Raw genomic sequence first — 14,662 nt, 5'->3', positions numbered from 1 at the left:
ATAAGAGTATCAGTTAGCAGGGAGGAGGTGAGTGACAGACTGAGTTAAATGCAGTGATTTCATTTCGTGTCACACTGAAGACGCATTTATATGCCCTGCTGTGACTGTCAGACTGTACTGTGAGTGTTGTGTACGGGGCTCAGACAGCACCCGCTCAGACAGTATCTGAAGAGCATGTGTGAACATCTCAGAGTCTCCAAAAGTCTCCAGAAACACCAGAAAAAGTCGCTAGATTTGTCGCTGGTTGCTTTAAAAAAAAGTCGCTAGAGAGTCTCAAAAGTCGCTAAGTTGGCAACACTGGACGCTGTTGCACATGTTGCGCCTGTGTGTGGTCGAGAAGAAGAGCGTTTACACCAACAACTCAAATATTGGAGCAGGGCCGGCGCCAGAACATATACAGTGAGGGGGCGTCAGAAAATGTCGGGGGGGGGGGGGGGGCGAACGTAAGTTGTTGAGGGGGGGGGGGGGGTGCGTGTAACGATTGTCGAGCGGGTGGGGGGGGGGGCACCATGTGGCGATTGTTGTAAAATAAATGAGTTATTTTTTACATTGAGGGGGCGGGACGCCTCCCCCATTCACCCCCCCCCCCCCCCCCGTGGCGCCGGCCCTGTATTGGAGTTCACATTACTTAACATAGGCCCACGCAATCCTGCAATAACATGATATTTGCAGTTGGTTTATTAAAAATGCTTTTCAGTAAACGTCAATAAATAACTCCAATAACAAATGATTATAGTCCAAGGAAGGTAATTTAAAAACTGGAACATTTCCTCACTTTAAAAAACCTGGGACAGGACGTGAAATACGGATGTTTGGTGACCCAATTGATTCCTATGGGAAAAGAGGCAACGTTGGTCAATCGCACTAACCACCCATTTGCCAGTGCAAAAAACCAAAAGTACAAATGTTTTATTTTTATTCTTTCTACGTTACTTGAAATTAAGTTTAAATTGCAAAAATATTTATTTGTGTCTGTATGCATAAGGGACGTGTAATTTACCTTATCTTTTTTATCTTTTCGTGCCTACCTTATCTTTTGGACTAGGTTTACATTAACGTCCCTCTAAACTACAATAAATGATCGTACCCATGTGCAGTTATCAGAATGTGTGACAACAAAACCATTTTTCTCGACATCACGAATGCAGAAAATGTGCAAAAATGGTTTTGCGGTCCCATATTTCGGCACTGCCACCATGCATTCACCTTGTTATAATGTTACCCACACTGTTTCTGCTTTCAAGATCCCCACAGCACCTTGAAACCCTAAAGAATATACAAGCACTTCACAATTTACCACCTTCCATTGATAAGGACGGTTAAGGACATAGTTGCACTATAGCCGAATGTAATGGTTGCATTGTTTTTGGATTGGTTGACGTGTCTGCAGCAGTTCAGTGTCGGTGCCGCTGCGAATGCAAGACACGAAAAGCTCTGCAGTTCCCCATTCTGAAAACAGCAATGTTGCGAGACGTCTTGCACTTCTTAGAACTGTGTTCAGTGCCACCTCTCGAGGTCTCCCGGAGTCCATTGTGTGATGAGTCGATTGGCTGAAAAAGTATTTCATTTCGTGGATCACCAAATACGGCATGGAGGGGCGCTTGTTTAAAGCATGTTAAAACTTTTTCAATATCCAGCACAATTTCAACATTTCCGCTTAACGCAGTTTATTCTTTATTGTTGCATCTCACCTGTTTACCAGAGTAAGCCTGTTTTACTTACTGAAAAGAATATTCCTTTAAAACTCAGTTTAGCAAAGATCTTGTTATGTAAATTATGTTGAAACATTTCATATTCCCAGTGTTTTATTGCTATCTGCATAATAATAATTCAAATAATATTCTGCACATTAAAGTGATCTCTGCCTTCATTGTACATAATTTAAGTTTAATGAAAAGTGCTTCCATATGCTTTCGGTGGCTTCCATGCTGACGTTCATGGGTCTCAGTGCGTAATACACGGGAGAAGATGCCTTTGTGAAGTCTGAGATGATCTTCATCTAACCATACTTTATTTCATAAAAAATAAAATACTTCATACACAATTTACAAATGTACATGTAAAAAAAAAATGCCACATTTCCGACGCTTTATTTAAAGAGTGACATTGAGTCAGTAATGGGAGGTAACGGATGGACCTCAGTTCAAATCCATAGGTAGAGTCTCTTCACTGGTTCCATTTCCAGTTCTATTTTAGTTGTGGTTGCTGGTTTTTGTTCGTCACTGCTTAATTGCAGATTCCGCAGTTTTTGTTCCTCAGCACCCTTTACTGTTCAGACTGAAGAAAGAACCCTTTACAGTGGCAAACAGAAATTTAAGGCAGGACTTTTATTTTGGTCTGTTAGGTTACTTCTTCCTTCTTACAGAAGGAACATCCTGCACTTTTTTTCCCCAGCTTGACCTCAACTAACACTCAGTAGTCTGTTTTTTCAGTGCGTGAACACTGCAATTACAGAAGCATTTCATACTTTTCTTTCTTCTTTTGGAGTTCTGAATGGTTCCTTTGAGTTAAAGTGTGGAACAAGTACAAAAAACAAAAGATTGTCAAAAAGATTCAAGTTAAGGTGAAGTGCAATCAGAATTTCGTATTCCAACAACTATGGCATTATGAACTGGTCAGATGCTGCCCAGTATAACCGCTACAATGGTCCGGACAGCGGGTCCTGTTAAAACGGCTGCAGGCTCGCCATGTTGTAGCTGGCTGGCGGATGGCAGAGGGGCACAGAGTACGGGTACGAGCGCAGGGCCGCCTCGTAGGTCCCAGGGAGGTAGGCGCCCATGGGGACTGGGTGGGGGGGGTGGCCTTGGGATGGAGGGATGGTGAGGTGAGCGGGGAGGAGGACGGGGTGGACCGGCAGTGTTTTCAGCTGCTCCGGCAGCAAGTACGGCATGGGCAGGCCGGGCTGTGGGTGGAGGATGTACTGCTGGGCGGGCAATGGTTTGGGCACCACCATCTTGGCCTTCTCCTTCCTGTCCACGAAGTGCGAGGGAGAGGCGATCTTCTTGGCGAAGGCCTCCGCGCTGCTCGGCCTCTTGGGGTGGGCCTGGGGGTGGGGCACGTGCAGTTTGTACGGGGGCTGTAGTGATACGGGTCCCCAGGGGGTGCGGGGCGGGACCTTGGTGAAGCTGGAGGGAGAGTGGGCCCAGCAGGCGCGTCCAGCGGAGGCGGAGATGGGAATCCGAAGGGCGGGGGTTCTCCCACCCACTTTGCTCTCTGAGCCCCATGGCAACGGGGCCCTGGGGGGCTTCTCCATATGGGTGGGGCTGACCTGAAGGAAGTCCCGGTAGACTGGACGGGGCAGGGCGACGAGGTCCTTGGAGTAGGGGTAGTGGCTGAAGGGCTTGCAGACCCGGGCACTGGCGGACTCCGGGGAAGGCACGGGGCTGAAGAGGACGGGTTTCTGCTTCTCCTCATCGGGGGCGGGTGTCTGCTGCGTCTGCACGGGCACGCAGTCCTCAGAGGAGACGGAGTAAGGGGAGGAGCTACGGGATAAGGAAGCAGAGGGAGAGGACAGGGGGAGGGGCGAGCCGTCTGAGGCGTGTCTAAGGCGGGTGGAGGATGAGCAGGCCGGAGACTGGGAGGAGTATGACAGCTGGATCACCGATGGTCTCTCAGGCTCCGCCCCCTCCTCCAGGCCAGCAGGGGACGCTACACTCAAACTGGCCTGTGCCAGACGTTTCTTCTTCTCCAAGGGGGACATGACCAAGGCGGGGCTTAGGCTCTTGAGGAGGGGCTTCTCCTTAGGGCACGCGACAGGGGGCGAGGCCAGAGAATGCTGGTCACCATCAGGATGCTCCGACACTGGCCACGGACCGGAACAATCTCCTCTTTCGCAGCGGTGATCCATTCTCAGGTTCTCCTGAAAAAACACAGCACACATATTAACAAAGGGCCCAAACCGTCTTGATCTTTATTACCTGTTTGTATTGCTACAGCCTAGACAAGGACAGAACTTTGCACCAAAAGTATTCAGGGCTAAAAGATCCGAGCAGGTCCGTTTGAGAGCTGCTGTCCCGTGTCGTTAAATCACCTCTGGCTCCTCTCTGTCCGTCCTCCTCCTCTTCTTGCTCTCTGCTTTAATCTTGCCCTCCGTGCTCCTCTTGTACTGCTTGCGGGGTTTGGAGGGAGGGAGGGGCTTGTCCTCCTCCCCACGCCGATGCCTCTCGAAAGGCAGAACCAACCTGTCGACGACGCAGAGGAGAGGAGCACAGGTGTGACCGGAGAGGCTCGCGCAACACAGCACAAAAACACTTCACACTTCACACCACGTTTTCACTTCACACCAGCACTTTTGTCTTGTTTTCAGATCTTACAACCTTAAGTAAACGTGACATCTGAAAACAAGATTTGCGCTGGCCAACTAAAGTAGGTGCAGTTATATGTAGAGTGTCACTAGGTGGCAGCACAGAGCTCATCTCATTGTTAATTCAGGGAAGTACTGGAACTGTAGTTGAAACTTATCATAACCATAAATACTGAGTCTGTGCAAAGATTTATCACTACCACATGTATGTACATTTACATTGCCATACTGGAGTTCAGTTTTATTAATCACCATCTAAACCAGAAACTAATATAAACGGAGGCAAAGGGCTCTTGGTCAGTTGTAAATTATGTCAGTGGAAATTATATCAGTGGAAGTGATCTGTGCCCTTTGGATCAAAATAACCTCTCAGGTACTAACCACTGTCAAAAATGTTCAATATATCCCAACACAAAATTACAAATGTCAATTATCACTGCCAAACTGCTCACCACCCGTTTCAGCTGTTTCTGGCTCTTTCTGTACAGATTTCATGTGAACACATCAGTCAGTGTGATGTTGCTACATCGGAACAAATTTTGGTCTACTGCGTCATTCACCAGTTATGGCTTTTAGGCGGCACAACTCCCAATCTGATTGGTCCGTGGCTGCTCCTATAGCGACACGTGGCTGTCTTAACACAAGGACGTTAGGGCCGCGCAGAGGCCTGATTCGTGGGCAGGGGGGCGGGGCTGTACGTGGGGCGGGGCTCACCTCTCGTAGTGGCGACGGGTGCAGGTGGCTGCGCTGGTGCTGCCCGGACTGCCCCCGAGTTCGTCGTACACGTTCTTCCACAGCCGGCGAGCTGTCACCTGATGACACACAATACGCACGGTAAGAGCACGAACCCGCTCACATACACGCTCACGAACCTGCTCACGTACACGCTCACGTACACGCTCACGAACCCGCTCACGTACACGCTCACGAACCCGCTCACGTACACGCTCACGAACCCGCTCACATACACACTCACGAACCTCCTCACGAACCCGCTCACGAACACGCTCACGTACACGCTCACGCACCCGCTCACGTACACGCTCACGAACCCGCTCACATACACGCTCACGTACACGCTCACGCACCCGCTCACGCACCCGCTCACGTACACGCTCACGAACCCGCTCACGTACACACTCACGAACCCCCTCACGAACCCGCTCACGTACACGCTCACGAATCCGCTCACGTACACGCTCACGAACACGCTCACGTACCCGCTCACGAACACGCTCACGAACCCGCTCATGTACACGCTCACGTATACGCTCATGAACCCGCTCACGTACACGCTCACGTACACGCTCACGTACACGCTCATGAACCTGCTCACGAACCCCCTCACGAACCCGCTCACGTACACGCTCACGAACCCGCTCACGTACACGCTCACACGAACCCGCTCACGAACCCCCTCACGAACCCGCTCACGTACACGCTCATGTACCCGCTCACGAACCCGCTCATGAATCCGCTCACGTACCCGCTCACGAACCCGCTCACGGGTGTGAGAGAGAACGATGCAGCTGTGTGAGGAAATTTTAAAAGGGGTTTTGATTTTACTGCAGAGCTGAACTAGTTACTGGTATTAGTGCGTAACTGATGTAACGGATGCAATCTGCACCTGATCTCCCAGTGCTGTTCTGAGCACTCTGCTGCTAGATTAGGCTTATCAAGAACAGCCTGCTTACTCAAAACAAACAAATACATAATCACCACCATTAGTCACCTTGAGCTTCTCATACACCCTTAAACACAGACTGTGTCTTTTGATAATCTTCTCTGTGTACTGTCAGTATCGCTTTGCCTATTCTTATTTCTGCCTACTATGTCAGAAGTCACTTAGGCGTTTTACACATATGAGTTCAGACCCTCAGACCAAAGATGTTCTGCTGGCCAGAATGCACAGGTGGTTACGCTGAGACGTAGTCTAACCACACGCATCTTCACAGAGTGGAACACTTCAGGACAACAAAGCAAAGTTGGGGCGGGTGGCCTGCAGAGAGACAGCAGACTGCCTGCCTGGGCAAAGGGGAAGGTGGATCTGTCTGCTCTCATTGCGGTCGCAATGGCCTCAGCTTGCAATGGAACCCCGCGCTAATCTCGAGCACGCTCAGTTTCCACCGAGGGACAGTGTGAGACCCTCGGCACGGCGCAGGTACGAGAGGAAGAGGAAGGAGCTGGTGGTCCGAGGGCGTGATGCTCTCACCCGGCCAGCGGTTGGAGCAGAGCACCGACGCTTGCGTGAGAAACGGACAAAGGGATGCAGACAAGAACAGAAACAAGCAGAGGGAGGGTAGAGGAGATGTGAAAAGGTGTATTTGAGATTTTGTGCGTGTGAGTGCGTGTGCATACGTACCGAGTCATAGCCTCCCAAGGTCTCTACGGCTTTGTAGATTTTCCACAGGTTGACTGCAAAAGAGGTCAGAAGGTCAGAGAGAATTAATCAGAGGTTTACATCCCCTCACTGCTGGAAACTTCAGCATGGAAACAGCCAAACGGTATTACTGCATTTATCTAGCATTTGATTGCATTCATTTGAGCGTACTCACAGATGCATATAATCACAGCTCAATCAGAAAATCTACCCTGTCGTCACCACTAAGCAATAATCCCAAACATCAAAAATACTGCATGTATGCTAAGATACTGCATACTTGAGTAAATGACCTCACAGAGTATTCTATTATAACCCGCTCTTTAGATGCTGTGTGGCCTGATGGCTCCACCCACATGTTGAAGTACTCACTCTGTTTAAAGCCTAGGTGAGGTATTCTCTCTATTGGCGTGCCTCTCTCCTTCATAAAGTGGTACAGATTAATCACAAAGGCCCTCTCTTCACTCTCTGATTGGCTCGTTCTGGATTCCTCTGCACCAATAGCGGTGGCCTCTGACATCTCCATGTCCCTATTTGACTAAAACAGCAAAAATATGTCCTGTCAGTATCTAAAATTTCAAACAGAATTTCTGCATAAACAGTGTTAAAAATCTAAACTCTGTAAAACCACATTTTCAAACTTTGGTCAGAATTTTTAATTTAGTTTAAACTGGTGTACAGTCATACTGGTTTCTAGATGAATATGTATTTTCCACAAGGCAAAATGAAAACACGTGTTGCATGTAATTGTGCAATGGTTTCATCTGAAATAATCGCTTACTGGAAGGAATGTTGCTTTAATGTATTGTCATATTTCACTTTCACGTAAACAAACAAACAAACAAACAACCTCATCTTGTTCGCATTCTCATCACCTCATATCAAATTCCATCATATCAGATCTGAGGGGAATACGGGTTCATGTAACCTTCTTCCGGGGCCCCAGTCATATTCAGAGTGAGAAATTGAAAACATGGCGTTTTTTTTTTCTTCTTTTCACCACCACTTTCAATAAGCAACCAGTCATCCTGCCCAAAGTGCATCAAGAGACTGCTGGGGGTTTCACTGCAGCCAGCCTGCACCAGCCCGCCGCACGAGAAACGGAAGAGTTCCCGCTAGAGCCGCACGGGAACGCGGATTGGGGGTGGCTGACCGACGCACAGGGACTAGAATTCACGTAAGATGGTTTAAGAGGAGCGGCGGATGGCTGTTCTTTGAAAAACAAGCTTTAAGGTTTACGGCTGTGACACAGAGACGATTCTTCCCGACTGCAGGGGAGTTTGGTGTTCGGGCGCCTCTGTCCGGTCACTTCCACGCCGCTGACTGAAGTGATTCCGTTTCTGTCACAATACAAAATCCGTCAGCACTTGTCCGGGTGAAGTCCCCTCAAAAATTCCAGCTAAGCTAATATCTGAGCAAGATTTCCCTAGCCAGACTTTTAGTCACGGAGCACAAAGTGGAAGTGTACCCGAGTGCCAGTCAGGCAGGCGGGGCGAACGAACACCAAGGACAATGGGCCACACAGGACCAGGCCACAAACAGGAAACAAGAACACCAGCGCAGCAGAAAAACATCCCGACCGTCACAGGATCAATCACACGCTCCCACATCACAACACAGTCCTGTGAAGAAAGGAACGCTTCGTGGCTTATGTGGCAAACAGATTGTTCCAAAATTAATAACAATAAATATATTTTTAGATTTTTTTTTTTCCTGTGGAGATTACAAAGCACTTTCCTAAGTTATTTTGCACATGTCTATATATGTAAGTGCAAATGTAAATAATATTATTAGCAACAAAACACACATAGCTAAATCTTGCCAAGATAGATAATTTCAAATTGATAGATCAGAAATTAGTTTATAATTAGACTATATAATAATAATGATGTTATTGTCATTATATTATTTTTTATATCAAACATATGTTGTACATGTAATTATGTCCTTCATTACTGGTCCTGGGCTTTACAGCAGTCTTTCATTTGTCCCACCAGAACAAGAGGCTTTTACCCCCCCCCCCCCCAACCCCACCCCCCACCCCTCTAGTTTTGTAAGGGGGTAACATGCGATTCCCGTGTTATCACAGTACATTCCTGTTTGGCCTATGCACACATACATGTTCAGAGTTGGTTTGCTTGCTTGTTTGCTTTGTTGTATGTAGCAAACACAAATAAAAAGTCACATTAAAACAAGATTTCAATTTCAGAACTGCACACCGACAATATCTTGACAAAAATGACTATGCTTTGCTGCAGTCAGAAAAGTTCGGATGACTTAGTCAACAGTGTCAGTGTACAGTAAACCTCCGACTTTCCATTTGACGTCTGTAGCGGTTGTGGTGGGCCCTCGCGTATGAAGCGGAGCCTTCAGTCAAAGAGTTTCAAACTGAATGGAGTTCCTCAGTGTTCACTGCTTCCCAGAAGCAGGCGTCTACGTGACTAATAACGAACATCTATCTCCAAGCTGTCACTGAGTAATATTGAAGATGTGGGCCCCTCTTCTGTGTATTAGAATGAGTAGTTAGAAAACCAAAGCCTAAATCACTTTTGTGTTCTGTGAAAGGAATAATATTGCAGACGTGTGCCATACAGGGGTAACCCTGAATGAGTCATACGATCAAAACAGATCCTGCACCTCCAAGCAGAGAACTTTCTTTCTGACAACTCCACTAATGCAGTCTATTTCTCTGACTCTCATGGTGTCGCTCTCTGGCCTGAGTTGAGTCATCTTCACTGAAATTTCACCCACAGTGTTAAGAGACTGCCATCTGCACAAACACTTCCTGTGAAATTGACAACTCCGAAAACCAGTTTCGAGGAAGATTACTTTGGGGGCTTTTCTTGGAATCCAGTAGTTTTAAAAATCACCATGTACTCTTTAGAGAGTAAATCTACAGTTGGATGTAACTCCTATGTAGACTGTAGTTAGCTCTTGTTGGCCAAGAGAGCCGATGTACTGCAGCAGTATTTCATTTGTATTTAGACCACAGAGCTATTGAATGTAACGTTAGTTTCGAACAGGAAGGAGCTTTTTGTCCAACTGCAGACGCCCCCCACCCATCAAAACCGCAACTAAAAACAACCTATATAGGATACCAGCTGACTTGACAGACTTGCCGTAACTAGCGTTTGTTAAATTTCCATCTCATTCACATTGCGCAAATGTGCGTGGGCTGATGGTGTGGACGTGTCAATAACTCTCAAAACGAAAATTTATCTGTGCATTGAAAAAGGTGCTACCGGAAGGCCAGCTCTTGCCACTGAAACTGCGTGGCTTTCAGATTTTGATACGACACAGCTGTCAGGACGAATCCTGAAAAACGTTATTCAGTTAGAGCGAGAAAACCATATTAGTTCCATATTAGAAATAAAAACAACAGGGTCATAACCATAATAAATAAATAAAAACTAGCTCCATAATGCAGAAACCAGATTGAAAATGTGTATAAATGCTAATAAATGGTAAAACACTGTTTTTAAAATGTGTTAAAACAGTGTTTGTGTTTGCCTGTTATTATCATAATGTTATCATAATGTCCATGTCTTCTGAACATAAAACACAAATTCAACTAGGATTACTTATTTCTTGTTTAAATTTCATTCATTTTCCATTACTCATTCTTCCATTGACTAACCAATTACATTTCCATTTACATGTCCTTTTACAAAGTTGACTAACCAATTACATTAGGCTAGTAATTCATAGTAATTATTATTATTATTTACCAATCTAGTATTTATTTAAGTTAAAAATGTGTGCTCACATTCATTTAAATATAAATATTATTCTATTTTTTGTGTTGTTTAGGCCCCACCTCATCTCTCACAGACAAACGTGTGCTAGACATCAAGCTACCAGATGTCTGGAGGTCAATTCGTGCCATAAACCTATCAGAAAGAAGCTGCTCCCCTTCACCATCATTACACATCACATGGAGAGACACGTTGAAACCAATGCTTATTACAGCCATGAAAATCAGGTTACACTGACATGTTCTGTCTTTACAATAGCAAAGGCTGTGGGCCAGTTGTTGGTAGCATAACATACTCAACTGAATGTTGCATCATACAGCACTGAAACTATGTATTAAAGTAATAAAAGTACTCAGTTAGGCCTTTTACATGCTTGTAGGGTGTGTGTCGCATTTCCTGTAAGCACTGGAAGTGGATGTTAGAGGCGCTACTGGTCCCTGAGTGAACTCATAATGGCCACGACCATGTCCCTGTGCATATTCAAGTAGAACGAATTAAACGCGATAAAATGAAGCACTCGAAATAAATGTATGAAATCCGCACACACACACACACACACACACACACACACACACACACACACACACACACACACACACACACACACACATACACATCTTAAATGAGAGAAAAACACACATGACTGATATTAGCCGCCGTGTGAACGGGTGGCCAACAAGTGTTTGCAGCGACAGCGACGATTATAATGAACTTAGAGATGAAGAGCTGTGAGGCGGGACAGTGTGCTGTCACGTGTGAGGGTGCTCTTACCTGATTGGGTGAATTCTCCCCCTCGGTTCTCTCCTCGCACACGTCTATTGGCTCCTCTGACCCACTCGCCTCCCCGTGCGGGTCCGACACTGAAAGACACCATACACACCCATGACGAACAGAACTCGGCTGTTGGTTGACTAAAGACGCTATATTAACAATGCATTAAGAACAGAAACAGTAATTATCAACTGAGTTTGATTCATGCATTGACATAAAAAAAATTTTTTTTTAAGATATTAATCTAATCAGAGTTTAAGAATGTTTGCTGCCAACCTGACTTCACTGTGAATTAGAACAATTACATGAATAGCTAATATAGATTGTATTTTTATAAGAGGAATCATATGCCATCACACCGTAGAATTTTGTCTGAAATTGAACTGTTACCTTTCATGCAAAAATTGTATAATTTCATGGCAAAGGATTGCGCACTTAATTAAACACAATGCAGTGAGATAGTGCAGTTTTTAATGCAATGATTACAATTGTATTACAAGTGATTCTGTTACACTCTTTAAATGCAGCTGGGGCCCACAGTTGCCTTCAGTAAAACCACAAGAAACAAACACACATGTGCATTAAGCTTTGAAAAGCATTGCGGTAACTCTGGTGTTGTTCAGTGAAATGATGTTTTGCAGCAGGGCTGTTCCACCATCTCTGACATCCCTAGTCTGCATGAGTGGTGTCACGTTGTGCAAGAGACTATTAAATGAACCTCAAGACAAGCTGTGAAATACGCCACGGTGTGTTCACTGTGCTATTCTCAAGGAAAACGTAGGCTTTGGGTTTTTTATCTTGCAAAAAGAAATGAGAGAAAAATAAGAAAGGCAGAAAAATAAGGGAGTGGGAGTAGGGAATGAATGAGAGAAATATGATAGAAAAAAGAAAGTAATGAGAGAGAGAGAGAGAGAGAGAGAGAGAGAGAGAGAGAGAGAGAGAGAGAGAGAGAGAGAGAGAGAGAGAGAGAGCTGTTCTAATATGAAACCACATGATTACAACACGGCTTCCTGTCTGTGTGAATAAACCACAGCTGTGTGATGCACTGTTCTAATATGACATATTACTGCACCAACATAACAAGGCACAACTTACTAAGCACCCCTGTATAATATATCAAATTAAAGAATCGATACATCTGCAGGACACATGCGGCAACTTTAGCATCTTCAATTGCGTTTGCCATTTTACGCATTAACCAATGAAATCCACGCACGATCGCGTGATGTTGATGCATGCGCTTGTGCACTTTTTTTTTTAAAAAAGGTAGCTTTAATAAAACGCACGCGCGGTCATTTACTTGCAGATCAGTTTTGTTTCTGAATTATAGACTCTTGTAGGGCCACGCGCCGCCCACCTCCTGCCACCAATGCCAACTTCCCCTTCCTCAGTTCACTACCATGCGCTCGTGCATCTCCGCGAGTGGAGCCCAGGACCCCGCGCTGTCGCGAGCGCACACGTCCTGACTTCTGTATTTCGCTCTCGCTCCCCGGTGACGGGGGCCACCGAAGCGTTAGAACCACCGCACCAACACTTTTGGCATCCGCAATTATGTAAATCGTGCAAGGCCGATTTTTAATTATTATATTATATTATTATATTATTATTATATTAATTATTATTTTTCTTAATGCAAGTGTAAGAACGCACTATGAGGGATCCGTGAGAGACGTGCTGTCTCACATTCCTCTGTGCTGTGTCTGTGTGTTAGGATAACTCACAGATACACCTAAACTCGTTTACATTATGCTAAATGAAGAAAAGCGAAATAATACACACTCTTTAAGAAACCTAGCCAGGTATTGCTTTAGATAACCCAGATTTATCAGAGGTGTATGGCCAATCAGACACATCATTAGCCAAAGGTTCATTCTTTACCAGTTAATGTAGCAATATAAACCTTATCGGTGCTGATAAGCGTGCTCGGATATTCAGTATGTTGCGCATTTATCAGATGCGGGGTTTTACGCTAGAAGCAATACTGTACTTCTTTCTGTTTCCCCTAACCACTTCCTTAGTTCAGCCTACAGTTACGAATATGGACCCTGAGTTCATACGGTACGCAATAAAACTACTTCATTTCTCCATGGTCATACGTATTTCTCCTTATTTCTTTTATTAGAATTTCAAGCCACATTCTATGCACACTTCCGCTAAGTAACATTCTTATTGTAAAGTTGTACTAATCACTCAAGGATATCAAATACAACAGCAAATATTTAAAAAAAAAACTTCATTTGTACGTGTTGTCACTCGATAATCAATCTAAAATAACCCATTAATTAGCTGAAAGAAATATGTGCTCACGCTTCTGAAAACTCTTCCCTGCCCTGAAATTTTACACCCCACAACATTTCTCTCACTACATTTATTATAGAAAATAAACCTGAATGTTAAATATTTAGCTTATTATAAAATTTGGCTCTTGCGAAATATAGCTACTGGCATAACAATAGAAAAGTTTCATTGAAACAAACATAATCTATAAACGCTAAAAATCTAGTTATTCAGCTGACACATTATCTATCCATAAACCGTTTATCCATAAACATCTATCCATTTAGCCATAAACTGTCTATCCAAAAACCATATATATATATATAAACTTTTAAATCCATAAACCATTTACAAATAAAGTTTAGTATTAGCCCTTGTACACGCTTACCCATTGTAAAATTGTGCCTTGCCCAAAGTATCGGTTGTGTCTGAGTCGTATCTGCTTCCTTGACCGTGTGGTGTTTAGTCTGCGCTCACGTTAACAGCACCGCAGTCTCTGCGCTCACCGCAAAACAAAAGCTTCTCCAAATCTTGAAGTACAAGCCAGATTATTCTTTCCGTTTCTCATTGGGCAAAACCCTTTACTTCCTCACCTTTAGCGGGCAAGGCACCATGGGACCTTGAGTTTTTCTTTCATAGAGTGAGTGCTTCTTCTTTTGAAGGATTACAATGACCGTCAGTATTACGGATTTTAGTGAAGCAAATTTAAGAGTACAGCTGAATGCAGCTTTGATGGTAGTTTGTTTTCGTACTTTCAAAATTGTTTCGTTCTGTTGTAGTCTACTGAAATGCTTTGGAACTCATCTACACAGCTATGTTCATATGCTATTTTTCAAACTGGGGATTCAAGGATCGGTAGTTTTTTTATTTTTATACTAATTAAAAATGAAAACACGTAATACCATAAACGCAATTCGAAATATTTAATATAATGTAGTTTATAATTTTGCTATTCTCGTTTTTTGCTATTCTTGTCCTTTCAAAACAAATTTTCTGTGCACACAAGAGCATCCTCTCAACAACACTTTAAAGAACATGCCATTTGGAATCAATTTTCATATTTGAGATGTGCAGTAATATTACCTGAATGTTAAGTATGGGTCTTAGCTGAAATGCAAGTAGGTTCCTTTTCATCATGCATTTGGAAAATTTTAACTCACTCATACCAAAAGTAAA

At 44.4% G+C, this 14,662-nt stretch overlaps 1 protein-coding gene across 1 annotated transcript; it reads right to left on the bottom strand.

Annotated features, from left to right (window-relative positions):
• Positions 1-1,373: 1,373 nt before the first annotated feature.
• Positions 1,374-14,025, bottom strand: arid5a (AT-rich interactive domain 5A). The gene is made up of 7 exons (XM_076990334.1): positions 13,875-14,025; positions 11,210-11,298; positions 7,056-7,221; positions 6,666-6,718; positions 5,018-5,115; positions 4,031-4,181; positions 1,374-3,859 (listed from the first exon to the last, which is right to left on the bottom strand). The coding sequence occupies exons 1-7, from the start codon at positions 13,876-13,878 to the stop codon at positions 2,666-2,668; spliced, it is 1,755 nt and encodes a 584-aa protein (XP_076846449.1). The 5' UTR covers positions 13,879-14,025; the 3' UTR covers positions 1,374-2,665.
• Between the last annotated feature and the right edge of the window lie 637 nt (positions 14,026-14,662).

The sequence above is a fragment of the Brachyhypopomus gauderio genome, unplaced genomic scaffold, assembly GCF_052324685.1.
Source record: "Brachyhypopomus gauderio isolate BG-103 unplaced genomic scaffold, BGAUD_0.2 sc74, whole genome shotgun sequence".
Taxonomy (NCBI): domain Eukaryota; kingdom Metazoa; phylum Chordata; class Actinopteri; order Gymnotiformes; family Hypopomidae; genus Brachyhypopomus; species Brachyhypopomus gauderio.
Note: the sequence above shows the minus strand (reverse complement) of the source record. Positions and strands in the feature narration are given on the sequence as shown.

Coding starts and splice junctions, on each gene's coding strand:
- arid5a (XM_076990334.1), bottom strand. Junction 6,719..7,055: donor TCACCTAGGCTTTAAACAGA/GTGAGTACTTCA, acceptor CCTCTTTTGCAG/TCAACCTGTGGAAAATCTAC. Junction 3,860..4,030: donor CGGACAGAGAGGAGCCAGAG/GTGATTTAACGA, acceptor GTGTTTTTTCAG/GAGAACCTGAGAATGGATCA.